This window comes from Daphnia carinata, chromosome 4, assembly GCF_022539665.2.
Source record: "Daphnia carinata strain CSIRO-1 chromosome 4, CSIRO_AGI_Dcar_HiC_V3, whole genome shotgun sequence".
NCBI lineage: Eukaryota > Metazoa > Arthropoda > Branchiopoda > Diplostraca > Daphniidae > Daphnia > Daphnia carinata.
In genome coordinates this window covers 6,695,414-6,719,595 of record NC_081334.1, presented here as the reverse complement: position 1 = coordinate 6,719,595, position 24,182 = coordinate 6,695,414, and the positions used below count along the sequence as shown (strand labels likewise).

General features: G+C 41.5%; 4 protein-coding genes across 11 annotated transcripts; 2 read left to right on the top strand and 2 right to left on the bottom strand.

Annotated features, from left to right (window-relative positions):
• The first annotated feature begins 16 nt into the window (after window positions 1–16).
• On the top strand, window positions 17–10,392 carry LOC130687684 (furin-like protease 1). 3 transcript variants are annotated; one of them, XM_059495096.1, is made up of 16 exons: window positions 17–556; window positions 1,279–1,503; window positions 2,689–2,787; window positions 2,854–3,030; window positions 3,691–3,819; window positions 3,932–4,097; window positions 4,327–4,499; window positions 4,807–5,016; window positions 5,122–5,329; window positions 5,395–5,512; window positions 5,603–5,684; window positions 5,774–5,984; window positions 6,336–6,623; window positions 7,086–7,436; window positions 9,692–9,898; window positions 10,016–10,392. In XM_059495096.1, the coding sequence occupies exons 2-16, from the start codon at window positions 1,279–1,281 to the stop codon at window positions 10,351–10,353; spliced, it is 2,982 nt and encodes a 993-aa protein (XP_059351079.1). In that variant the 5' UTR covers window positions 17–556; the 3' UTR covers window positions 10,354–10,392. The 3 variants fall into 3 exon arrangements, with proteins under 3 accessions (XP_059351079.1, XP_057366840.1, XP_057366839.1); XM_057510856.2 differs by lacking the exon at window positions 17–556 and adding an exon at window positions 1,106–1,127; XM_057510857.2 differs by lacking the exon at window positions 6,336–6,623 and having other exon boundaries at window positions 18–556.
• Window positions 8,858–13,718, bottom strand: LOC130687719 (zinc transporter ZIP13 homolog). Of its 3 annotated transcripts, XR_009420912.1 has the most exons (9): window positions 13,148–13,718; window positions 12,458–12,665; window positions 11,892–11,996; window positions 11,493–11,782; window positions 11,246–11,417; window positions 11,020–11,190; window positions 9,989–10,919; window positions 9,688–9,930; window positions 8,858–9,623 (listed from the first exon to the last, which is right to left on the bottom strand). XR_009420912.1 is itself a non-coding variant. In XM_057510899.2 (7 exons), exons 2-7 carry the CDS (start codon window positions 12,591–12,593, stop codon window positions 10,810–10,812), a joined length of 984 nt encoding a protein of 327 aa, XP_057366882.1. In that variant the 5' UTR covers window positions 12,594–12,665; window positions 13,148–13,718; the 3' UTR covers window positions 9,953–10,809. The 3 variants fall into 3 exon arrangements, 1 of the variants encoding a protein (XP_057366882.1); XR_009420913.1 differs by lacking the exon at window positions 13,148–13,718 and having other exon boundaries at window positions 12,458–12,722; XM_057510899.2 differs by lacking the exons at window positions 8,858–9,623; window positions 9,688–9,930 and having other exon boundaries at window positions 9,953–10,919.
• A 302-nt stretch (window positions 13,719–14,020) lies between these two features.
• On the top strand, window positions 14,021–18,537 carry LOC130687700 (F-box/LRR-repeat protein 2-like). Of its 4 annotated transcripts, none has more exons than XM_059495105.1 (11): window positions 14,368–14,901; window positions 15,019–15,166; window positions 15,955–16,154; window positions 16,235–16,391; window positions 16,739–16,856; window positions 16,921–17,081; window positions 17,147–17,252; window positions 17,313–17,479; window positions 17,539–17,793; window positions 17,864–18,027; window positions 18,089–18,537. In XM_059495105.1, the coding sequence occupies exons 2-11, from the start codon at window positions 15,062–15,064 to the stop codon at window positions 18,222–18,224; spliced, it is 1,569 nt and encodes a 522-aa protein (XP_059351088.1). In that variant the 5' UTR covers window positions 14,368–14,901; window positions 15,019–15,061; the 3' UTR covers window positions 18,225–18,537. The 4 variants fall into 4 exon arrangements, with proteins under 4 accessions (XP_059351089.1, XP_059351088.1, XP_059351087.1 ...); XM_057510874.2 differs by lacking the exons at window positions 14,368–14,901; window positions 15,019–15,166 and adding exons at window positions 15,240–15,556; window positions 15,637–15,702; XM_059495106.1 differs by lacking the exons at window positions 14,368–14,901; window positions 15,019–15,166 and adding an exon at window positions 14,021–14,176.
• Window positions 18,497–24,172, bottom strand: LOC130687686 (transcription elongation regulator 1-like). Its single transcript, XM_057510858.2, has 18 exons — window positions 23,906–24,172; window positions 23,796–23,844; window positions 23,663–23,743; window positions 23,508–23,602; window positions 23,304–23,436; window positions 23,014–23,239; window positions 22,806–22,947; window positions 22,634–22,742; window positions 22,440–22,576; window positions 22,300–22,381; window positions 22,095–22,221; window positions 21,866–22,016; window positions 20,134–20,288; window positions 19,392–20,064; window positions 19,178–19,332; window positions 19,013–19,121; window positions 18,872–18,949; window positions 18,497–18,814 (listed from the first exon to the last, which is right to left on the bottom strand). Exons 1-18 carry the CDS (start codon window positions 24,155–24,157, stop codon window positions 18,590–18,592), a joined length of 2,979 nt encoding a protein of 992 aa, XP_057366841.1. The 5' UTR covers window positions 24,158–24,172; the 3' UTR covers window positions 18,497–18,589.
• Window positions 24,173–24,182: the final 10 nt, after the last annotated feature.

Sequence of the window (24,182 nt, the reverse complement as noted above, 5' to 3'; positions counted from 1 at the left end):
CTGTGGTCGCTCTCGCCTCGTATTCTTGCTTCAGTTTGGGGTCGGCTCGCACTGGCTGTCGTCCATTCGAACGAGCTGTAGTAACTTTGAAATATCCCAACTCACGCCGACAAACACGACCACAGTGCGAAACCCCGTGATAGTGGAGCCGCTACGAAGGACATTCACGGCTCCAAGCTGTGACCGAAGCAATGAATGACCAAAGTTTGTGAATCAAACATCACTCGATCTGTAGATTCTCTCGAGCCCTCAACAGATTGAGCGCCTTCAGCAGTCGGCCATTTTTCCTGTTTTTTTTTTCTTTTCCCTAGTTCTTGTGAGTTGATGTCGGGTGTCAATGGGTTAACCGATAGGCCTCCGCTTCACAGTTCCTTTGGATCGTCCTTTTTCTACCATTTTTTCAAGAAAAAGTGTTGTGCGGTGCTCTTCGACTTGTGTTTGCTGCTACCAGTGTGTTTGTGTGTGTGTCGGTTGTTGTGTTGCAAATCACAAGTGAAAAGACTTGTACCTAAAGGTTTTGATTACTTCCTCCAAGGCTAGCAAACAATCATTACAGGTAAACGACCCTTTTGCTACGTTATTTTCTGAATTACGTTGGTGGTAATCCTAGCAAAAATGAAAAAAGAGACTACGAAACGTTGCGTGGTTGTGTGTGTGTGTGTGTCTTTTTTGTGTTGAAAAGAGAGGGGGAGGAGAGAGAGACACAGAGAGAGAAGAAGATGAAAGGAAGTTGAAAAGAGAAGCCAAAAAGGTGGAAGCCAAATGGTAGGAGAAACGCCAAGGTGAATAAGAAGAGAGAACCTCCAAGGCTGAGCGCAGGTATCAACACAAAGGCCATTGGAAGCCAACGAGGAAAAGGGAAAAATGAATGCTCTACTAGCTCGTGAAATTTCGGTTCTTTTTTCTGACGTGGCGTGACCAGTTCTTGGCCGTGCACGTCTGACGAAACGCAACCTGACGCATTTTCCAAGCTTTGGATTATCATTTGGGGGAGGATGTTTTTAGTCCAATGTTATCTCACTCGTTCGTCTAAGTGTTCCGTTTGATTTTGCAATTGTCTTTACAGATGAAAAGGTGTGTGTGTGTTGTCACGTCCTTGATAACAAAGACCTCGCCCAACTAGCAAGGTTTTTTTCTCTCTGTCTCAATGACGTTTGCACCTTGATTTCGTAACGTCTATCGCTTATTAGAGTGATCAGTTTGCCACATCACGGGGGCATTTTTTGTGTTACATTTTGCAACATTTTTTGGATCTGATTTTCTTATCTTCACGAGCAGATGAATTGGAACGGAGCAATGTTGTCTGCTAGTGCGCGGATGTTGACAATGCTTTCAGTGTTCCTACTTCTTTTGGCTAGTGGTTTGGCCGTCTCCTCCTCGGAAGAAGATGATTATTCCTCCTCTTCGACTGCATTCACCGATCAGTGGGCCGTTCACATCAGCGGTGGCGATGAAGTAGCAGACGCCATAGCTGCCCGGCACGGATTTACTAATCTCGGCAAGGTAATGAAAACATTTTCATCATTCCCCTTTTTTGTTTTCATCTTCTTTCACAGGTAAAAGAAAAAAAAGAGGGAAGAAAATTGTTGTTTCAGGTGAAAATGAACTTCCCCGACGGGATGGCAGTGAATGTTTATTTATTATCGAAAAATCCCTCCCCTTTTCGCCAATGGCGCCAGTAAAGTTTAAGACGGGAAAAAAAAAAAAAGAGAAAAAATCCAGATCAATTGAAACACTCACACAAATAAAAAAGATAAAAGAAGCCGACACTAGTGCAAGTAGATGGTGTGTCCGTCGGGTTGAAGTGGGCCCGCCATTTGGTGTGTTTCTTCTTCTTGTGGGCGGTCTCAAAAAACCCAACACACCGAAGAAGAAAAAAAAAAAAACCCACCACCCGTCCAAAAATAGAGTCCCTTGCGTGTGTTTGTTTTATTACTGTGATTCCAGCTATGCGGGCGAGGCTGCTGTTTTATATATTTGGCCCGTCTAGCCAGACGCACCCTCCTCCTTTTCTTCTTCCTCACTTATTTTGCCCTTCCAGCCGCCGCTATTTGTGCATACGTTTCTACTCGATCGGCTTGACGAAAGAAATGATTTCCTTTTTTTTCTTAAAACTAGAGATCTCATTTTTTTTCCTAACAGCGTTGCATCATCATCGCATGTAGGAGGGCAAGGGATGATTTTCAATTTTGAACGAGAAAAGCTGTGAAGCTGATCAGTCATGCGAGTGGCCCAATTTGGGTCATATTGTTGGCCGATGCGGTCATATTGATTTTCGTGCCATGAGCTAAATAACAAACAGATGGGTAAAAAAAAAAAAAAAAAAAAAAAAAGGGGGCGCGTGGTGTAGAGGATATCTTCATCCGTATGTTGACACAGTCCGGAAGTTGATGGACTTTTGGACGCGCTTAAATATTAAAGAAAAAGGGGGGCATGTCTTTGACCGGACTTTTGATATTTAGCTTGTGGCTCACGCACACACGGTACCCTGTGAAAAATGATCATTTGCCATCTCATCTGTCATTTTCTCTCCCCACCGTTTCTTTGTAATAAAACCGCTGCCGTTCTTTTTGGTATTCCAGTTATTTGATGCGACAGGCCGCACAATATGCCGTCACGGTTCTGATTTTTTTTTTCTATCTCTCTTTTTGATTGACATTTCAGTCTTGTTCGATTTTTTCCATTTAGATATTTGGTGACTACTATCATTTTCAGCACAGAAAAGTGGCAAAAAGATCAACAGAGCCGGGCACTGATCACAGCGATCTACTCAATAATGACCCCGAGGTAAATTCATTTTTTAAATAATTACATTTTTTAAATATTTTACCTTAATTCGCTCCAAATTTTTAGGTCCGGTGGGTCAAGCAGCAGGTGGTGAAGAAACGAGTCAAACGTGATTTCCTGGAAGAACCTTCTGGCCGGACGCGACGATCGAGAAGTGATCGTCGACCTTCACGGCGTGCTGGAACTATCAGATCAATTAGTTACAATCTCAATGATCCTCGTTGGACACAAATGTGGTACCTGGTACGTTTAAAAAAAGAAATATGAATTATTTTCTTCTTCTCGATTAAGGGCTTGTTGGTGACAAGATTTGACACTACATCTTTCATGTTTTATTTTTTCCCCACGGATAATCCCACTAAAGAAATAATGATTCTCGATCATACTCAATTCCCCGAAAAGCCCTTTCTAAATAATAGGGAACGAAAGTCATCGATCGATGCGGCTTCAGATTGCTTCGTTGGATGCCCACCATGTATTATGTACAATGGGGTATGTCGTACCAAAAGAGCGGGAGGGGGTTTCAACTTACATGGTGACTCAAACAATATCAACACTAGCCCCTTTTTTTTTCTTTCCTCGTGTTTGTTGGGTTTTTTTACGAGGGGAACTATCGATCGAGGTACAAAGCGAGTAACACGAGTCCACCTCCTTGTACTGCACACACAGTTCACACTGTCTTCTCGTTGACCCGGCCATGTCCGTTCATCTTCTGAAACCCTTTTTTATTTCTGACTTGGCACTGATGACAGAATGTGATATCATTCAGGAAATGGCAACTACTTACGAGTATTGATTTTTTTTTTTTTTTTTTGCCGGATGTTCCTTTCTTTTTATCTAGCTTTTCAAAGTTGCTACTGTTGCTTTTTGTGTTTGTTGTGTACATGTTGTTCTTATTTATAGAACCGAGGAATGGGCCTTGACATGAACGTCCAAGAGGCCTGGGCCGAAGGCGTAACTGGAAAGGGAACCGTGGTGACCATCCTCGACGACGGGCTGGAAAAGGATCATCCAGACATCCGCCGGAATTATGTACGAATGTGAACAAAAAGATTTTCCATCCCGCACTCTGAATGTTAAAAGCCCTAAAAAAAAATATATATATGCTGACTTCTTTTGTTGGTTGATTTGGCTTTGTTCACAGGATCCTTTGGCCAGCTATGACGTCAACAATCACGACGAGGATCCCATGCCACGCTACGATCTGATCGACTCGAATCGTCACGGCACTCGATGTGCCGGCGAAGTCGCCGCTGAAGGCAACAACTCCATCTGCGCCGTCGGAGTGGCTTTTGATGCCGGCATAGGAGGTATATTATCGATTTCCCTCCCCCCTTTTCGTGCAATCCTTGGAAAACACAACGTGTGTGTGTGTCGTTCCATTCAAATGGATTCTATTCTGGTTATGAATAAACAAGTAGTTGTCCCCCCCCCCCCCTAGGGGAGTGTTGACTTTTATGGAGTATGTCTGCAAACCATTGGACACTTTATCTTGGGTTTATTGGATTCTTGTTTATTTATGTTTTTTTTATCGCATAGGAGTTCGAATGTTAGATGGTGACGTGACAGACGCTGTTGAGGCTCGTTCTCTCAGTCTCAATCCGAATCACATCGACATTTACAGCGCGTCTTGGGGCCCCGACGATGATGGAAAGACTGTGGACGGCCCGGGTGAGTTGGCCACGCGAGCTTTCATCGAAGGAGTCACTAAGGCAAGTTCCCCTTCTTTAGATACCGTATCCATTTTCACCCCGGAAAGCCGGGGGGCCCAGACATTGAATGATGATTGGGTAAGACTATGTGCCCACACCGATGTTAGGGTTTCTTGTATCGGTTCGTTTTGGACAGCATTCAAGCAGTTGGAAAAGAGCCCAAAACACAGTTCACGGTGCCAATTCACGTTTTTAGTGAGCGGACTTGATTATATTTTTTTACGACCGGAATAGGCCGCGCGCGAAATGTTTTAATTGCCTTCTCCACAATTGAATTTAAAATTTTGAATTTTTTTTTTTGTATTAGGGTCGCGATGGTAAAGGCTCCATCTTTGTCTGGGCTTCTGGCAACGGCGGCCGGGATCACGACAATTGCAATTGCGATGGATACACCAATTCCATCTGGACGTTGAGCATCAGCAGCGCCACGGAGAACGGCTACGTACCTTGGTATTCCGAGGCGTGTTCGTCCACTTTGGCCACCACTTACAGCAGCGGGTCGTCTGGCGAGAAACAGGTGAGAAATCGACGTCAAAATGTTGTGTGTGTCATGTCTTGTTATCGGTTTACATTTGGTTTATCTCTTGAAACAATATGAAATCTAATTTCCTTATCGTTGCAGATCGTGACGACGGATTTGCACCATTCGTGCACGGCAAGTCACACGGGTACGTCGGCGTCGGCGCCTCTGGCAGCCGGAATTTGCGCCCTAGCCTTGGAAGCCAACCGCAATTTGACGTGGCGTGATATGCAACACATCGTAGTCCGAACTGCCAAACCGGCAAACCTCAAAGCAGACGACTGGCAAGTCAATGGAGTAGGAAGAAATGGTAAATAAAAAAATTCCATTTTAATTCATTCAAATAGTAAAATTTGAAATGGTGCGGTTGCGTAGTGAGTCATTCGTTCGGCTACGGACTGATGGATGCAGCGGCTATGGTCCGGCTAGCTCGTGTCTGGTCAACAGTTGCCCCCCAGCAATTCTGCGAAGTCCGCGCACCCGATATGAACAAGTATTTTAAATGTGTTCCGATTATTTTCAAGGCTAGACAAGAATTGATTCACACGTGTCCTTTCTTTTTTTGTTTAAAAAAAATGTTTAGATTAATTCCGGCCAAAAGTCAAATCAAAATTCAGTTGACCGTCCGCGAGTGCGCAGGAGTCAATTTCATGGAACACTTGCAGGTATGAAAAAAGACAGTCAAAATAGAAAAGAAAAATGAACGTCTCTTAAAAATGAAATCACTTTGATTTTTTCTATGTGTGCCCTAAAGGCCCGCATCAGTTTGGCGGCCGTCAGTCGGGGTGACATCCAGATCCATTTATCGTCTCCATCGGGAACGCGTTCGACGCTCTTGGCCCTGCGTCCACACGACTCGTCTCGCAACGGTTTCCATTCTTGGCCGTTCATGTCCGTCCACTATTGGGGAGAAAGTCCCTTTGGCGTCTGGACCCTGGAGATTCAGAACGAGGGCCGATATCTCGGTAAGATTTACTTTTTAGGAAGAGGGTGAGAAATAAATATTTTCCAATAAGATCTTGAAATCCCAAATCGAAATTGAACGACGAGTGTCACGTGCACACGTCGTTGAAAAGTGGTGGGTTTCATCGATGACGGGCATGTGAGTTCCGGCCTGTCGATTTCTTCCTTTTCAAAACGCCCACGGCGGACAACTGGAAAAAAAAGGGGGGAGTTTCTGAATTTTGTATGTTCCGGTCGGGTTGCACTAAGGAAGGAGGGGTAACTGTTCTAAACTAGGCTTTCCTTCTTCCTACATTGTATCTGTTCCTCCCACACACACACACGGCTGGGCGTTACCTCTTGGTGGCATTTAGGTCGGGCCACGCTTCAAGACTGGATGCTAAGAATATACGGCACAAAAACGGACCCAGTGCGATCAACGAGGTCTTCCCCATCATCCAACACGACCAACATCGTTGTGCCGACAATGTCAACGACGCAGTCATCGGCCCCAACGTCGTCTGCTCCATTAAACGCCTTTACTCTTTCCACTTTTATGACGATGGCCCCCAAAAAAATGACACCATCTCTGCTGGATGGCCGTCACGTCGACAATGTTGGGCCTAGATCCGGCCATGACTCTGTCCCACGCTCTAAAACAGGCACGTCTCTTCGCATGTCGGCCTTGCCCACCTTTTTTCAAATAATCCGAACCGGAATCGATCGCCATCTCTCATTAGGAAGCGTCCTAATGAGAGAACAATGTAGTTCTTCTTTTGTTTTGTTTTTTCGTCTTTTATGTTGTACGATGATGGTCTTTGCTTGTAGATGCAGTAGAGTATCATCTGTCAACCTCCCTCCCCCTACACACGCCATAGTGTTCTATTTCAACTGTGCTCGTCATTTGCTCGTTAGCCAGCACACCAAGCATGGCGATGAAAGGCATTTGCATGTATCCTTTAGTCCAGCCTTAATTAATGCCCGGATTTCTCATCTACCGTTGTTGTTTTGTTTTTTTTTTCAAGCTAATTGGATTTCTTTTAATTTTTTTGTGATGCATGGATTTGAGATTCATTTCGAATTGTTTTGATTAAATATTGTCTTCTTTTTTTGTTTCCGTATAGCGACATTGGCCGAGTGGAACGTGGCCGTTTATGGGACCAAGGACTCGCCAGAGTCCAAACTGCGGGCGGCTATATCGCTGCCTTCGACTGTGGCTCCTACGACAACGGTGCAACCTACACCGAAAACGTCAGAAGAAGCCATTAGACAGCAGCAAGCTCCTTCTACGACTGGTGGTGAGTGGCTGGATAAAACGGCAATTCATCAAAATAATTTGGAGCAAAACGCGAGGGCTTCTTTCTTGCCGAACGACGTCCAACCGCTTGAACCCGTTCCAGTTTTGAGTAGCAGCGGTGGCGCTGGTATCCGTTGCCGGCCTGGTCACTGGGACTCCGCGGCCGCCGTTTGTCTAAGTACTTGCCTCGCCCTAGTTATTGCCTCCCTCCTAGTTTCGGATGATCATCTCTTACCCTGGACTCGTTCGTCTCGGTAGCTCACGCACAACCATTTATTTTTTAAAGCTCTCACGCTCTTTCCATCTTGCCTCTTTTCTTCTTTTTCTTTGACTCGATCGGGAATGACGGCGAATACTCCTCGTTGTGTACTTAAAAAAAAAGAGGTCCCAGTTGCTTTTTTTTTGTAATTTATTTATTAAAATTCTGCCGTTTTTTCCCCCCCTTTTTTTTTTTAATTTGACTAACAGATAGAGAGAGAATGATGTCCCCCTTTATATCTTTAGTTTTTTTCCATTATTATTATTGCCATTTAGTAGCTTTCTCAGAGCATTCAAAGAATAGAAAAGCCCACCATTCCTGATCGAATGAAAGATCAAAGTAACACGATCGATGAGAACTATCGTCAGCCGGGACCACACACGCTGCATCCCCGCCTATTTCATTCTTCCCTTTTTTTTTCTGAGCCGATTTATTTACTCTCCCCTTTTTTAACTTAAAAATAATAATCCCTTTCCCTTTTTTCCAAAATAACAATATTCTATCTTCGAAGCAGCTCTCTATTCTTGTTAAACGCTCGTGTGTCATCTTCTTGCCGCTCCTCTATCAAAACTCTTATCGTTGCGTTACCAGCATCGAACTGGAACCCTCGATTTTTACGTTTTATGAATTCGTCTGGAAGTAAAAGTATATAATGCTCCCCTACTCCCTTTTCTCCCAGTCTTGATATTATATTATAGGAAAAAAAGAACGCTCTCTATCGTCCCGCCGGCATACAAAAAAAAAAATCTATATACTTTAATTCCAGACGTTATTCACGATAGGATTTAACACACACAAAACAAAATTATAGGATCAAATTCCCCCCCCCCCATCCCGAATGAATTAAAAATTAATCACGTTGTTTGTTTCCAAGTACAAACTTACCAATAAAGAAAACACTCAGGCTGCTAATTTTCGCAGTATTATCGTAGGAGAGGTAGACATTTAGAAACAAAATTTTTTTTTATTGCTTCCTCAGCTTCCGATTCCTCAGAACAGTCTTTTCATTTTTTTTCTTATGTAAATAATATTTAAGAAATAAAAAAGGGGGACGACAGGAAGGGGAAGAAAATGCGAGCGTTTATGTGTGTTTGTGTGAATGTGTGTGTAATTGTTTTGCGTGTCTTTTTTTTTTTCAAATCGAACCGATTTTTTTTTGTCTCGTGCCGAATCGTGAAAGCAACCCTTTTTTTTTTTGAATATATATATTATATATTATGGTGATGTTTTCGTGGGAAACGATTTTGACAAAACAAGGACGAGAATCGACATTTTTGATGACCTTCTCCCAGTCTTTTTTTTTGTGAAATCTTTTCTTTTATCTTTTTTTTTCATGAAAAAAAAGAGAAAAAAACAATTGAAAAAAAATGGATGTTCACACAGTGCAGCCTAGGTTGTGAATAAAGAACATCGAAATTTTTGCCGGAATATCTTCTTGTCTTTATGAACCGAACAACAAAAGATGGACACATTTCTTTTCCCTTTTTGTTGTTTAACTTTTTTTTACCTTAATTGGTCTCTAGAGTATAGAAAAAAAAAAGAAAGAATTCACTCCCTACCCTGATGGTGATGGCTTAAAACTATTATAATCTCTTTCACGTGGACTAAGTACTTCACTTTATTAACAGAAAATTCCACACACCCCCACTTAAAGGAAAACTAACAGTTAAACAAATTGAATCTAACCTTATTCGTCGAGTTGTTTAGTCCGTGCACCTGACAGTAGAACTGATAGATACTCAGGGGGTAAAAAATACCAACAGAAAACAAAAGGGTGCAAATTTTTGTTGAACCTTGACAAACACTTTGTACAAACACAATGCCTCCACACAGCACACACACACACTGACACAAGACAAACACGACACTATGGTTTAGGGGGTGTAATGCAAAGGTGTTCACGTCCATCCTCCTTGGGGCAACCTCCCTCTCCTAGATCACAATTTTTGGTGAGTGGACTATTCTCTTCTCTTTTATTGTCATTAAAGATTACTAATCCATCCGTTTTTCCTGTTTTTTATTTTTCTTCCTTAGAATTTTTATTTTTCTTCTTCCTTTTTGTTTAAGTTGATTTGTTTCTACCTTTTTTGCCATTTGTTTTTTTCCCTGCAAGATGGAGTACCTGATGTTTTGTTTACTAATTTTTTAAACAATAAATTTTTTTTTTTACACAGTGTGCGACGATGGTGATTTTCTGTGGCGAGGTCAGTGTGTTCCATCGTGTCCAGAATCGACTCACGCGATTAACCAGACGGGATTAGGCGGGATTTTCCTTGCATGCGTTCCGTGTCATTATTCATGTCTGACATGCAACGGGCCGAGTGATTCAGAATGTACCACTTGCCACGCCGATTCACAACTCAAGTCTGTCATTTTACCAGGTAAACTTTTTCATCAATCAAAACGGGAAATACTAAAAAATAAAGACAAACTAATTAAAAATAATAATGCAAGATTATAATAATAATAACCTTGAAAACATGTTGATTGATGAACAGGATACAAAGGCAAAGCGGAACAGTATTGCCATCCACGAGAATTGGCCAATTTATTGGCCAATTACGAACGTTGGTCTCTTGGTGTTGAATTAGCGCTGGGCTTTAACGTGGCCGTCGTCATGGCATTGGTGGTCGTCATGTTATGCAATAAAAAACCGGGCGGCGGATCATCTTGCGTTCTTAATTGCTGCTCTACTGGTGCTGAACCAAAGAAAGAATACCATCATCTTGTGCCCACAACAACAAACAAATCCAATACCCTTGCAGTTGAAGTGTACACAGATGACCATGAAGATGATGAGCCCGAATCTAATCGACGTCCAATCACTGAAAATTGAAGATCTAAATTGTGTTTTTGTGGAAAGATTATCTTTTTTTAAGAAATCAATAATTAGGATGCTAATTGTCAATTTTTTTTTGTATCAAAGGGATAATGTGGTACAAGTGTCAATAGAAAAAAAGATTCATTTTCATCAAACATTTCTTTTTTTTCCATGATTATTTTTACGCCAATAATAACATTTATAAATTCTCGTAAATAAATCCCCTGAATGACTCGAAATTTAAAAAGAAATCACGGCGCCATCACATTACACCAATGATAGAATTCAAGTCTGGCTAACACCTCCCACGGAAAAAGGAAAAACAATGGGTGCATTCATTAACAATTAAGTGATCTTTTTTAGAAAATATGGTTCGTCTAGTTTTTCGTTTGCTCGCGTGTTTACAAAGGAATACTCTTGAAATTGATTAATCAAAGTGTCACAGGGACAACTTGGATATTAGTGAACGTTTCAATCGACTATTAATGAAACGCTTGCCGTGGCCACAATTCCAGCCAGCACAAACAGCAATTGTAAAAACGATTGTTTGGGATGCGACTCCTCAAGCAGTTCTGGTACCACTGTGAATTTTAAAAAAAGAAAAGAGAATAGTTACCTTTTAAGAAAGCCGTTGAGCTTCATTGCTTCAAGATGAAAAGCGATAAATGAAAGTTAGGTTACCGGTAACCAAGGCGATATGGAGGAAGCCGCCAGCCGTAAAGGGTAGAATCCAGGATGTAATTCGGCCGTCCGCCAGGTCAGTGCCGTTGGATATTAAAGCTGTCATGGCACCAGCTATTCCGATTGTGGCTGTGCCCAGTTGCGCTTTGGCCGCATCCCATCGTCCGAAACCTAAAATAATCCGCTATTTAATACCGTAATGCGCTTAATTTGAAAAGAAACATACCTGCTCGGAGTAGAATCGCAAAGTCGGCTACTTCGTGTGGTATCTCGTGGAGTAGGATGGCGGCTGTTGTTAGAAGACCAACACGAGTCGAGACCAGGAAAGAGCCGGCCACAGCCAGACCGTGCGTGAAGTTATCGATTCCGTTAGCCAACAGATTCAAGTAGCCAGTGACCTAGACAACAACGAAACGTACGTTATCTTCTCAAATATTGACTGAATGTAAACAGGAAATTGTGTGTGCGTATACTTGTTTGGAAGACATTCCGTGGAATGGATTAAATAGAGATAATTGCGACGATGGGGCGGAATGTTTCTTCTTGATCACATCTTTCTCTTTCTTCGGCTTTTTCTCGCATGGATCATTGTTGTTTTGTGTGTCAGAGTCCTCGTCTTCCTCCGCAAGTCCGTTAATATTAGATTCACTATCATCGGCAGCATCGGCTGTTGAACTAAGAAGTCGTTCGAGCAGGGCGAAGGCGAACAGGCCGGCAATCAGCCACATGCCCAGCTGAACTTGCCCTCGATTTGAATCACTTCCTGTTGGGTCAAAAATAACAAAACTGAATTATCATTTTTATTACAAAATTATTATTGCTATCACTATTGTTCTAAAAAAAATGGACATTAAACTTTAAAATTCACGTACCGAGACGAATCAAGTGCCAAGCTTCGGGCAACAGATGGAGGAAAACATCGCCCAGGAGGCCACCGACCGCGAAACTCAGCAAAAGTCGGAATTTCGGGCTTTGTTCTGTTTATAAATCATAAAGAAAAATTGCGACATGCAATGAGAACAAAATTCAAGGTCCACGTCTTTATTCACGCTTGAACGTGAAACAGAAGATACTTTCTTCTATCCATTGGCTGGGTGCTAGAGTTCATTAAAAGCTTATAACATCCAATCGAGCCCATGCACACATCATCAATGTTATCTCATTGTGCAGGCCGCGGTTGATCAATCCCGTATGTAGTGGGGTTTTTTATTTCTTATCTAACAAAAACAATAGGCCCACATTGTCTTAATTTTTTTTATGCCGACAATAAAAATTATGAATTCTATTTTTCTTTAGCCTCTCATTAAAATGAAAAGTAAGCCCGTAACTCTTGCCCGTTATGGAAAACAAAGCCATAAAAGTTATAGGCCCAGCACTTTTTCATGACTAAATGAAAAGGGTTGTGCATTAAAAATGGTAATGTGAATGCTGGTTTTACCTAAAGGAGTAGCATTTGCTTCTGAATTTTTCAATTTTGAAGGATCAGGAAATACGAGAAGAGGAACAATGCCACTAAGACCGACGAGCATGGAACCAGCCACCGAACCGATCCACGGATGCCAAGATGAATCCATTTTATGTCTTTGTTTTTTGTTTCCGGTAAATTGACTAATATTTAACAATGTCTACACTGTCGCACTGGTCATCTGTAGCAAAAAGAAAAATATAGTTAAAATACAACAAACAAAAATTACTGAAATTCTGAAACAGTTGAGAATCAGAGCAAATCAGCCCATATGTCCCCTAAATTTCAACTGCCATTGCCGACTGTTCAGAATGTTCTGATATCGGCCATGAAAGGATTCAATTGTTTGGTTAAAATGTATGTGCTTAAAATTTTTCTTCAAGGTCTTTGTTTGTTTGGTGGTCATTCACGTTTTTTGGGGTGCGGGAACGTCAAACGCCCGATTGTCATACCCCACGTGTCAACTGTTTGTTTACAACTCAAACAAAGATTATTCCATTCTTCACGCAACATTAAACTGGTAATTAGTAAAATTTTGAACGTGATCTTAAAGGTTCCTAATCAAATTGGCGATAACTTATGATCAAATGAACAAAACTTATCGCCATGCAAAGACGTCAAGACTTTTGTTTTTGACAAGTTGAAAATAGGGAAACTTCTTACTTGAACTAAAGTTCCTAGGGTTGATGAAAACATTGAAAAGTTTCGTAAAAGTGCTCTACGTTGTCTGTGTTCTTTATTAATGATGACAAGAAGACGGCCCTTTGATAAAAAAAAAGGGGGATAACAGCCCGGCAAAGAGAAATGGCACACCTCAAAGTTGGAAGTCACGTAGGCCAGCAGCACTCCCCAAAAGTAAAAGAAAATCACATGGAGAAAGACGGAAGGAAAGACGACGCACTCGCTCAAACGTTAAGTTTCGTCACACGATAAAAGCACGTTTCAAAAAATGTGACACACTTGCTTCACTGTAATTGGCAACAGAGTACTGTCACCAAAATAATTCATCAACTGCTGTTGTTTTACCCACAGCCACAATTGTTCTAGAACAAATTTTCTTGAAGAACACACAGTCGCGTCAGCTACCCAAGACACGAAGAAAAAGAATAACACGAGACCCCACTGCACAAAGTTTTTGGTAAATAGATGAGGCGAAAGCGGCGGTGGCCGAAGGCGATAGCCGGGAGCATCCATTGGCCCATTTCTTTTTCCCCGCGCGATGTACCTCTAGCGGCACAAATGCGCAACAATTTCAGAACAAAACAAGAACATTGTGCAAATTTTCAGACTTTCAGCATTTCAGATAAATACGATTGTTTTGAAAGAAAGTTGTGAAACAGAATTGAGAAAGACTGTTTTTCAAGTAAAAGGGGAAAACTATTCAAGGTGAATGTTGTTTAAAATCATGCAAGATCAACGTCCACTATAGTTATGCACGTTGGAAGAAATCCAAAATCCTGGTGAAAAAACCGGTTCTTTTTCGTTTAGAGAAAAACACAGTCTCATGTGCATTCACCGAAATTGAAAACGCACCTGTGTAGGCAGGGAGTCCGTTCACACCATCTGAATTCATTCGCTTGCGGTCATGTGTTTATGGTTTAGAGCTTTTGTTCTGTGGACGGTCGCGAAAAAAGTGAAACGCGATCAACATGGGTTCCCGACTTTCTGCCACCATTTTGGAACGAAGCCAAGGTAACTTTTTCTTTCTTTTCAACCAATTCAAGAACAAACGCTGTTGTTTGTAGTTCTAAGAAAATAACCGAGTCATCTGCCACTCGTAAATGTCAACTGTTCTTCAAAAACCCTGAAGTTAGAAAACGATGGAAACCATTGCATTTCAAACAGTTGGGCAATGGTTAGTTTTGTGGTGCAAATGCACACAATTGGATTGCAAAAAAAGGGGGAAGCACATGAAAAAAGATCCTTCCGTTGGTGTACATAGAGGTAGAGATAAATCTAAAAATAGTCGTTGGCAAATGGCGGCAGAGCTGCTCGGTTAAAATAGACGGTAGACAACTAGGCTAGAAGTCTTCGGTATAGGGAAAGCATATAGCGGCCATTGAAGAGGAGGTTCAGTTGGGCAGAGCAAGTGGGCCCGAGATCTTCTTGCGCGACACCACTAGTCTATTGTGAAAAATCTTTGGTATCGACACCGCCTTCACACATAGAAGTTCCAAAGTTCCACCTACCACCTCCTGTACCTCCTCGTTTCACCACCCTACACTCGTTATTTCTTTTTCTTTAAATGATACAACAATACTATAGAATTACATTACAGACCTCCTGGGCCAGACAAAGGCGTGTCCAGTTTTGACGTATCGTTATACCAATTTGGATTTCGTTCGTTCAACTCTTAACGGATCCTTTTCTTTTGAACCAATTACCATCGTGTTTTGGATCTTGTGCCACTGCAATAGGTAAGAATAACATTTCATTAATGATGCCATTATTTTTTTTAATATGCTCAAAAGGAAAAACCGCAACTCAACTGTAAAAAGACTCGTTTAGATTGAATTTCGAATGTTCTCCGACAGTTTTGCGTTTCCCTTAACATAAAATAACACAGCGAAATTAAAAATGGATAAAACTAATTGGGGGCAACTGACTCAACTACAAGACGGGCTTCGGATGATGGAAGAACGAAGAGACAGTGCTATACCTCCTAGCTCCCCAATGGCCATGGTAGGTGTTGTAAGAGTCCTCCACCAATCAGGCAATGATATAATCCAATAGTTGTGGTCCTCTCGTCCGCCCAATTGTATCATCGTCCCCCCCACCTGACACCCTATCGTAGTCGACTTCAATATTGCTGTTCCTCTTTGTGGTATTTGGCTACCCGTACCGAGCGATCCTTGTTGTGATCGAAGCAATGCTGTGTCGTGCGGCTAAGTTTAGACGCCAGCTGGACCGATCCAACGGGCGGTAGAGTATACGAATGTAGTTGTAGCTTGTGAGTACAGTTTTCCACTTTCTTTCCTCCTCGGCAGAATCAAGTACGTGTGTTTGGCTACCCACAGACGGAAACAATTTTTGTTTTTTCCTGGTAATTAAACGATGGATCTCTCGACGGATGTAAGTAGACCCCCATAAGACAGCAAGAATTTTCGAGAAGGGGAAAAAACATTTGTTTTTTGGTTCAATACATCCACCAGGTCTGGGGGCAATTGGCGTCGTTCAGAGGCACGCTGGAAGAACAGCACAACGCCAGATCCAAAACGGTTTTTCTTCTTTGACGTTTTTCGGTTTTGTAGCATGCTGTCCAATGCACGTGCGTGAATATTTAGTACCTACTCTCATCCCAGTTAGAAATGTTTACATATCTCATAACAATATTTTCATTTAATTTTTAAACCTCAAACGTTCCAGCATCAGATTTTGCTGAGAAAGTTAAAAACCAATTGGGAGTTTTTAAAATTAACCAATTGAAATTAAATGATTCAAAATCTAATCAAAAACTTGTTGGTATTTAGACGATTGACAAGTTACCGGATAAAGTCGTGCTGCAAATATTTTCTTATCTGGGCCATCGCGAAATTTGCCGTTTGGCACGAACATGCCGCAAATGGCGAATGATGGCTTACGACTCTCGATTGTGGAAGTCTGTGTCTCTACGACCCGAAGTTTCTGGTCTTCATGTGGGCAGCCTCGAAGCTTTACTTGCTTTAATCAGGTACGTTTTGATTGTGCTGTTTCGAAATGTTCCAAGTATCTTGATAATTAAATCCTGTTTTAATTGGAACCCATTTTTAGCATTCGATTTGGTCCGTCCTTGCGCTACATCGAATTGCCAATCGAATTAATCACGCACACCGTGCTGCACGAACTTGGAAGTAAATGCCCGAATCTGACCCACATGTTGTTGGACTTTAGTACTGCTATGCAACTCCATGACTTTAACGAGCTACAGGTACGTTTCTTTGTTTTGTTTCTCACGTTTAAAAGCTCCCAAGTGAAGGTGACATTCTTTTGGGAGAGGCCTTGTGTTTGCCATTGAAATGTCTGATTGGATAACAGCGAAGAACACTTTGCATATGTCCAATCAGTATGTCACTATGCCAATCAACAGGTTTTTCAAGGTTATTGAGTTAAGCAGTTACCTGACAGCTGAACAAATGGTAAATAAGGAAGCAGGCGTGCATTGCATAACTATCGATCGATTATGCAATTCCAACATCGATATACACCCGCCGATTACTGTCCTACTCTTTCTTCGTAACTACTTTACAAAACTTCATCCGCTATTTTCTTTTCTAGGGTTTCCCGACCAAGTTACGCTACATGTGCATTTGCCTGAGTGAAGTCATCTTTATGGAAGGCTTCATGCGGAAGATCTACTCGTTTATCAATGGACTGGAAGTACTCCATCTGATCGGTAGCAAGAAGCCTTAAGTCTGCTTTCTTACTGAATCACATTTTTTCAATTCTCCTAAAACTAGGAACCTATGAAAAGATTAGCGAAGAGGAAGAAGAAATTTACGAAGTTATCAACATCCACAAAATGAAATCAGCAACTCCCAATTTGCGAGTCGTCAATCTCTACGGTATCAACTTTGTTGACGACAGCCACGTTGAAGCGTTCAGCTCCAACTGCATCCAGGTAGGCTGATTTCAGGCTTATTCATTTCAACAAGTCATTGGATAAGAAGCTTAAATTATATCCAGCTCGAATGTTTGGCTGTCAATTACTGTGCAAAAGTTACGGGCTCTTCGCTGCGGATCTTGTTTCAGCGATGCCGCAAAATGCGTTGCCTTCTAGCACAGCAAACAGGTAAGCATTCCAGACACGGTTAGCTCTCGGAAATTTTGATGAATTTCGTGTAATTACTAGGATTATTGAGCGAGCATGTGCAAGCCGTTGAGTGGGAAAAGACCCAACTCCAAGAATTGGACATTACTGGCACAGATCTATCATCAGATTGTCTTACTGACCTGTTGACTCGAGTTCCCGCTCTTCGTTGGCTCAGCGCTGGACAGCAGGATGGCTTCAATGATAGTGTAAATTTACCTTAAATAACCTTTTTGATGTCCAAATTTCAAGACGAACTACATTTCAGGTACTGCGTGCATTTGCTGATAAAGGTAATGCTCGCAGTTTAATGGCATTGGATCTGGACCGTTGCGAATCTCTCAGCGAGGATGGCTTATACAAGTTCCTGTTGAGATTCGGCCCGCAATTGCGCGGATTGGTACTTTCCGGAATCCCGCACGTCACTGATCAACTGTGGACCGGAACACTGCCATCCCTCCGACAAGTCAAGATCCTTGTCATGGGTATGACGGAAGGTTGCTGCCCGAAAATCAATCAAAAAGTATCATGTTTACCTTTGAAATATTATATAAAGGTGCAATAATAATTGATTTTGACCCTACGCATTACAGGTTCTAGTTGATCAATTAGTAGATTGCATTGCACAAAATTGCTCTCAACTGGAACGATTAGAGCTGCGATGGGATCCCGAAACTCTCCGTTACTCGGACAAAAGCCAAAAAGCTATAGACACGTTGCGTGTTCGCTGTCTTCGTCTCAGGTGCCTCGTTTTGAGGTAACTATCATCGATTCATCGACAGTAAAAATGGGTATTAATTGCATATATTTCTCTTTAGCGATGGAAAGTACTATGAGACAGTCAAAGCAAATTTCGAAAGAGCGGATCGTACGACGGTTGTGCGAACTACAACCAATTGTCGCGTGTCCAATTGTTACCTGTCTTCGTTCTACCAAGATCTGCTCTTCAACTAATTGTAACTGGAATGGGCCAAGACGGGCTACGTTTTGGTTTTGTGTATTAATAATCATTGTTGTGGGGGATGTCAGGACATCCTAAAAAAGGAGAAAAGAAAACACAATCTGAAAGAATTAAAAAAAAATTATTTTGCTTCGTCTTTTTCATCAAAAATCGAACCCTTTAATTTAAAGTCAAGGATGAAAAAAATAATTGAGAAACACACTGAATTGGCTAAATAGAAGCTACAAATAGAGACGTAACCTGTTAGATGCACGTGAACGTCAACTAAAATTCAAAAAATGATAAATTGCCACAATCTCAAAATTCTTTCCACTCTCTTTGTTTCTCTGATTTTTACCATTTTAATTGCCTTACGTAACTAATGCTTGTCCCTTCGGACGGGTTCCGTAGCAGTCGGCGGTGGTGGTGGTCCTTTACGTTCCAGTTCTTCCAGGTGGGCCATGAGGAGGTCATGTCGTTCATGCCGGACGCATTCCAGCTGAAGGTACCGTCGATCTTTGCGAAGTGTCGATTCAATATCCTTCAAGGTTTGGTCAGATTCTCGTACACTCTTCATTGACTTGTATGAGATGAATTTGCTCTCCTAAAACAGAGAAGCGTAAATGTTTAAGCATTCGGTTAAATTTAGCGAATAAGTTACCTTCAAGAGCTCACGGAAATCAGCTTTGGCAGCGACCATTTTGTCTTTCATGAATTCGTTAAATTCCTTTTCACATTTCTAAAAAAAAGAGAAAAAATATTGTCTACGAACAATAAAAAACGGGTAGTCTTGCGCACGTACTCTGTCCGAAGATGAAAATTTGGCATAACGAGGATCATCTTTGATGAGACTGCGCACCTTTTTCCAAGCCGTTGTTAAAGTCAATTCACCAATTTCTTCCAGCATCTCCCTGCATAAAAGATAAACGTCACATTGTTTTCTATTAATAAATTAATGATAAATTACCTGAATTTCCCTCGCTTCTTGAAAGTAAGCTTCTCAATGTGTTCGGAAAACATTTTCTCCCTCTCTTCCTTTGACAAGATATCAGTCACCTCAGAACGCGAGTCTTTCCGCAGAGTTCTTTTTGCTTCTTTCCATGACATATCGGGATTGCGAATCTACAGATCAAATATTGATATGCGATTGATTCAAATTTTAGCCATTCATGTTATCTTACCAAGTCAGTGAGGAGTGCCGTAAATTGTGAGACAGCCTCTCCATGTTGATGAGCAAGACGCTCCTTGTCACGATCTCTCAAGTGCGGGGCTAAAGCACGTTGGACTTCTTTCTCTCTTTCACGTAGACTAGCTTCTTCACGTGCCTTTTTCTCACGCGTTCGCCTTTCTCGCTCCTCTTCTTCCTCTTCTTCAGCTGCCGCTACCGCAGCCGCTTCGCTGTCTTCTTGCTCTTCTGCTTCGCGATCTGCTCCATCACGATCAACGTCATCGTCATCTTCGACAGCGTGAACTTCGTCAGATGAACCTGCTTTATCGTAATCGCCATTTTCTTCCATCTCGACATCATCGCGAGTTTCCCCTTCTTCCTCTTCTGAATCGGATTTGACTTTACGCTTTTTCTCTTTCTCTTTGCTCTTTGATTTATCTTTAGATTTTTCACCATCTTTACTCTTGTTTTTGTCCTTACGACGATCTTTTTCTTTACGGTCCTTGTCTTTCGATCGATCCTTGTCCTTATCTTTGTCTTTCCGATCTCGGCTTCGATCGCTATCTTTTCTTTCTTTCACTCGGTCTTCACGATCTTTATCCCTTTTACTGCTCTTTGCTTCCTTGTTCTTTTCTCTTTCCTTTTCCTTCTTCTCCATCTTCTCGCGGACCGCACGAATCCATTCCCTTTACAAAGAAAACAGAGACGTTATTAATTACGATGATCGATCAGTTAGTTAGCAGTCTTTTAGATACCTATAGTAGTCCTCTCTCAAACTGCTGTCGACATTACGTAGACGACTATCTTTGGTGTCTTCCAGTTTGCGTTTCACCTCGGTCCAACGTGAATGCCGCTCAGACGGCTGGTCGCCCAGTTGTTCACGCAAGAAGGACACGAACTCTTTTCTGGCCTAGAAAATGCACGGGTGGGTATCCAATAAAGAGAGAAATGAAAAAGAAAAAGAATTGCGTTAGTACGGAGCGTGAGGAACCCTAGATGCATGAAAAATTGGACTTAATGACTAAGAAAAAGGTTTAATTTCTTGTATCTTGTCCTGACACAAAACTAGATGGGAAACTAATGAAAATACGTCATTTTTTTGGAATCCGATATACGATCGAGATTGACATTACGACGTCGTAATGTCAATGATCATTTATCGGGATTTTCTGAATCAGTCGTGAGGTTAGTCAAGACGATGATGGAATTCGATCAAGAGTGATTTTCAAAACAAAAAATGGACAGGTAAAATAATAAAAGTGAACAATAAAATAAAAAAATGAAAAACAACACGAAGAAACACATATAACTGTATCCTTGACCAAGGCTCTATGTATGAGAGAAAAAAAAAGGCTAAAATGGTGTCAATACTGTCGTGGACCGGTAAACCAAGCCTCCGTGGGGTTGCGTGCTGTTGGTCGTGGCGCGGTGGATGCGCCACAAAGAGAGGCGAGCCCTTCCGTTTCCACCGAAAATTTGCCGCGGCTCCGCACACTCGACTGACGCAATCGATGCAATTCCAAACAATTCAAGCAAAAATTTTGCAATTGATTTTTTGACAGGCTCGTCGTAGACTATAGATAATATTTGGCAAAGCCCGGCTCTCAAGACTTCGTTAGACAATGGGGTTAGTCAGAAAAAAGACTGCATTTCAAACTAGAAAAGGTTAGCAACTGGAAATATCAGACTAATGCTGTCGGAAATTATTTCAAAAAAAAAAAAAAAAAAGTTACTCTTTAAATTCTCGAAACTTAAATCTTGGAAACGGCATCACAAAACGTTTAGACTAACCAATTGTTTTGCGTTTTGAACAATCAATATTACCCAATGGCTAACAGAGAGGTTGGTGCAAGTCGGAAGTGTTAGGAATTTTGTGTCTTTTGGTCACTTTTACGGGGAAAACACGTTCCCGTGTAGGCTCACGCGCGGTCGCGGCTCCAGGAAATCGCGGCACCTGTAGCTTCACGACCTTGTTTGAACTTGTAGAGAAGCCATCAAAATAGGAGCGATAGAGAGAATCATCAAAAATAAGGGTAGGCAGCTCGCTCTTTTCAGAGGCAAGCTTCCTAATATCATAGCTTATTATACAATTAACACCCTAAATTCTGTTAAATTAATCCGCGAATTAAATTATGTAGAATAAGAAATCGCTCCGGGAAGGAGTGCTGCACGAATCGAAAACATAATACACATAGAAACTTACTGGGAAAGCCTGAAAAATTAAAATATTTAGGATGGCACTCGTAAAAACTAATTAATAGCATCAGTTAACGGCACACATAAAGAAAAATAAAATAAAAATGAAATAGGAACCTGACCAAGCTCCTGGTTAGAGGCACGGTCATTCTGACACAACATTACATACTGTGTCAAAGGCTTAAGAAATAGCTTTTTTCCTTTTGTTAAGTAACGAAAAAATAAATAAAATAATAAAAAGAAAGAGAGAACAAAGAAAAACCATTCAAGAAAAATTGAATGAAAATGTACCTTTTCGCGATGAGCATCCCGTTCGTCTTTCTCTTTGCGCCGGACCTCGACGATGAATTCATTGAAGAGTGACTCTCGTTCTCTCGTTTTCTCCACGCCGCGGAACCGTTCATCCTTGCTGTATCGGTGAGCGAAATCGGAGAAAGTCGATCTGCAGGCAAAATGGTGATTAAAACCAGAAGGGATATGATAGCCCAACTATTTCTTTAATTAATTTCTTTTCACTTACTTTCCGTTGAGTTTAGCATCTTCCATCAACCGACGGAAGTCGTCCTTTTTCTCTTTCATCCGGTTACGTTTCTCTCGGCGCTCCTCTTCAACCCTCTCGCGGACGAAATCCTCGTAGACGTCTTTCCCTTTAATATCACAATGATAAATGCAAAACAATAAAGGAACGCTTAAGGCAAATTTTGGTTTTCCAACGCCGCTCTTACTTTCTTTGGATGTCAGCAATAAATATCGCGAATCGAACACAATTTTGTGCAACTCTTTCTCCCAAGTAGAGAAAGCCGAAACCTAAAACCAACAACAAAGAGTTATTTGGTTTAAGCCTGTTTAAAATTTGAATACACACCTCTTTCTCAGCCAACATTGCTTTAAATTGCTGAATTCGGTCTTCGAGGGGAATGACGGCTCTTTGCTGAGCAGCTTTTACCTCAGCTTCCATTGCAGTATCTTTGGTAGGTTCATCTATTCTAATTTCTTCAATGACTGTACAGAAAGATGAAATTCAACAATTGTTAGATAACATGAGGCACATAGCTTTACCATCATCACTGGATTTGGATTTTTTTACTGGTGGCTCATCTACACCACTGTCACTTTTCTTCTTTTTTTCTGGTTTGATTTCCTTTGTTTCCTCTTTTTTATCAACTAGGTAAAAGTAGAAAATAGGTTTTGGGGGTACACAAATTGTGTAGCTGAATAAAAACATACCTAGTTGAGGACTTTCATCAGGGATGTTGGCGATTAGTTTATCGACGTCCGTTCGGTTTTTCAATTCTTCCGGTTTTTCCCACACGGAACATCGAGTACTTGGGTTGAAAAAGAACACTCTTCCGTCTCCCGTCCAAACAACGCACCTAATTATTCAGTAAAATAGTTAAAATTTATTATTGTTCCTATTTTTAAAGGCAAATCAATTGTACCAAGGAGTTCCAGGCACAGGAGTACTAGAGACGGGTCTAGTCTTGTCTTTTGGTGCTTTAATTTCTTCTTTATCTTTTGTTTCTTTGACTGGTTCTGGCTTTTCAGGCTCAGCTACTTTAGGTTCTTCTTTTTTTGTTATCTCGGGCATTGTTGGCTGAATGGGGATAACCGGGATAGATGGAGGTACTCCAGCATGAATACGAGCAGCCGCTGCAAGTCGTGCAACTACGCAAAGAAAGACTTCAAAAACAACACCAGAAACAAAACAGATGAGTTGTTCAAGAATTACCTTCGTAATCTCGCAATGCCTGCGGTTTCTCCCAAACACTAGACGATGACTTAACGTTGAAATAATAAGGTTTGCCATCGGGAGAACGGTATTCACACCATTCCATCGCTTGTGACAATAGAACGGGATCAGTCTAGGTGGAATGAAATTACTAACAACTTGCTCCACATGGATAATAATATTAGCTAAGTAACAAAATTGTACCCCGGGATCAGATCCTAGCATAACGGGGTACGGGACAGGTCCAGCCGATAATGCAGGAGCAGGTGTTGGAGCTACTGCGCCGCCCATATTCCAACCTAGAAACCGGAAGGTGGTCATTCTAGATTAATGTGGATAACAAAAATACTCGTTCTTACCTTGATGTGCTGGATAGAATGGTTGTTGAGGTGCAGAACCATAGCCACCGCCTTGAGGTGGTCCAGTTGACATAACCATACCTGTAGTTTAAACTTAGTAATGCTGTCTAACAGTAAAGTTGGTTTTGCTTACCGTTTTCAGGCGGTTTCAATACTGCTGATTGCTGTGCCATTGTTTCCACCTAGAAGGAAAAAAAACCGATTAAGTTTAACGTTGTACAAAAGAACAACACCTTCAATTACCTGCTGTTGAGTCAAGACTTTGATATTGGGACCTTCAGGTTTTGTCCATGTTGTTTCTCTTGTTTTGGCATGATAATAGTACGACTTGCCATCTCCCGCTTTTGTTTCAACCCAGACTTCATCATTCGATACATCGATTTCGGCCGTTGGGACTGAATGAGGTTGTTGCTGACACTGTGGTGGCTGCTGATATCCACCAGGCGCGGGAGGCATCCCAGACCCGTAGCCAGGAGGACCACCTGTTTTTCGCATGAATGTAAACTACATGAAAACTTTA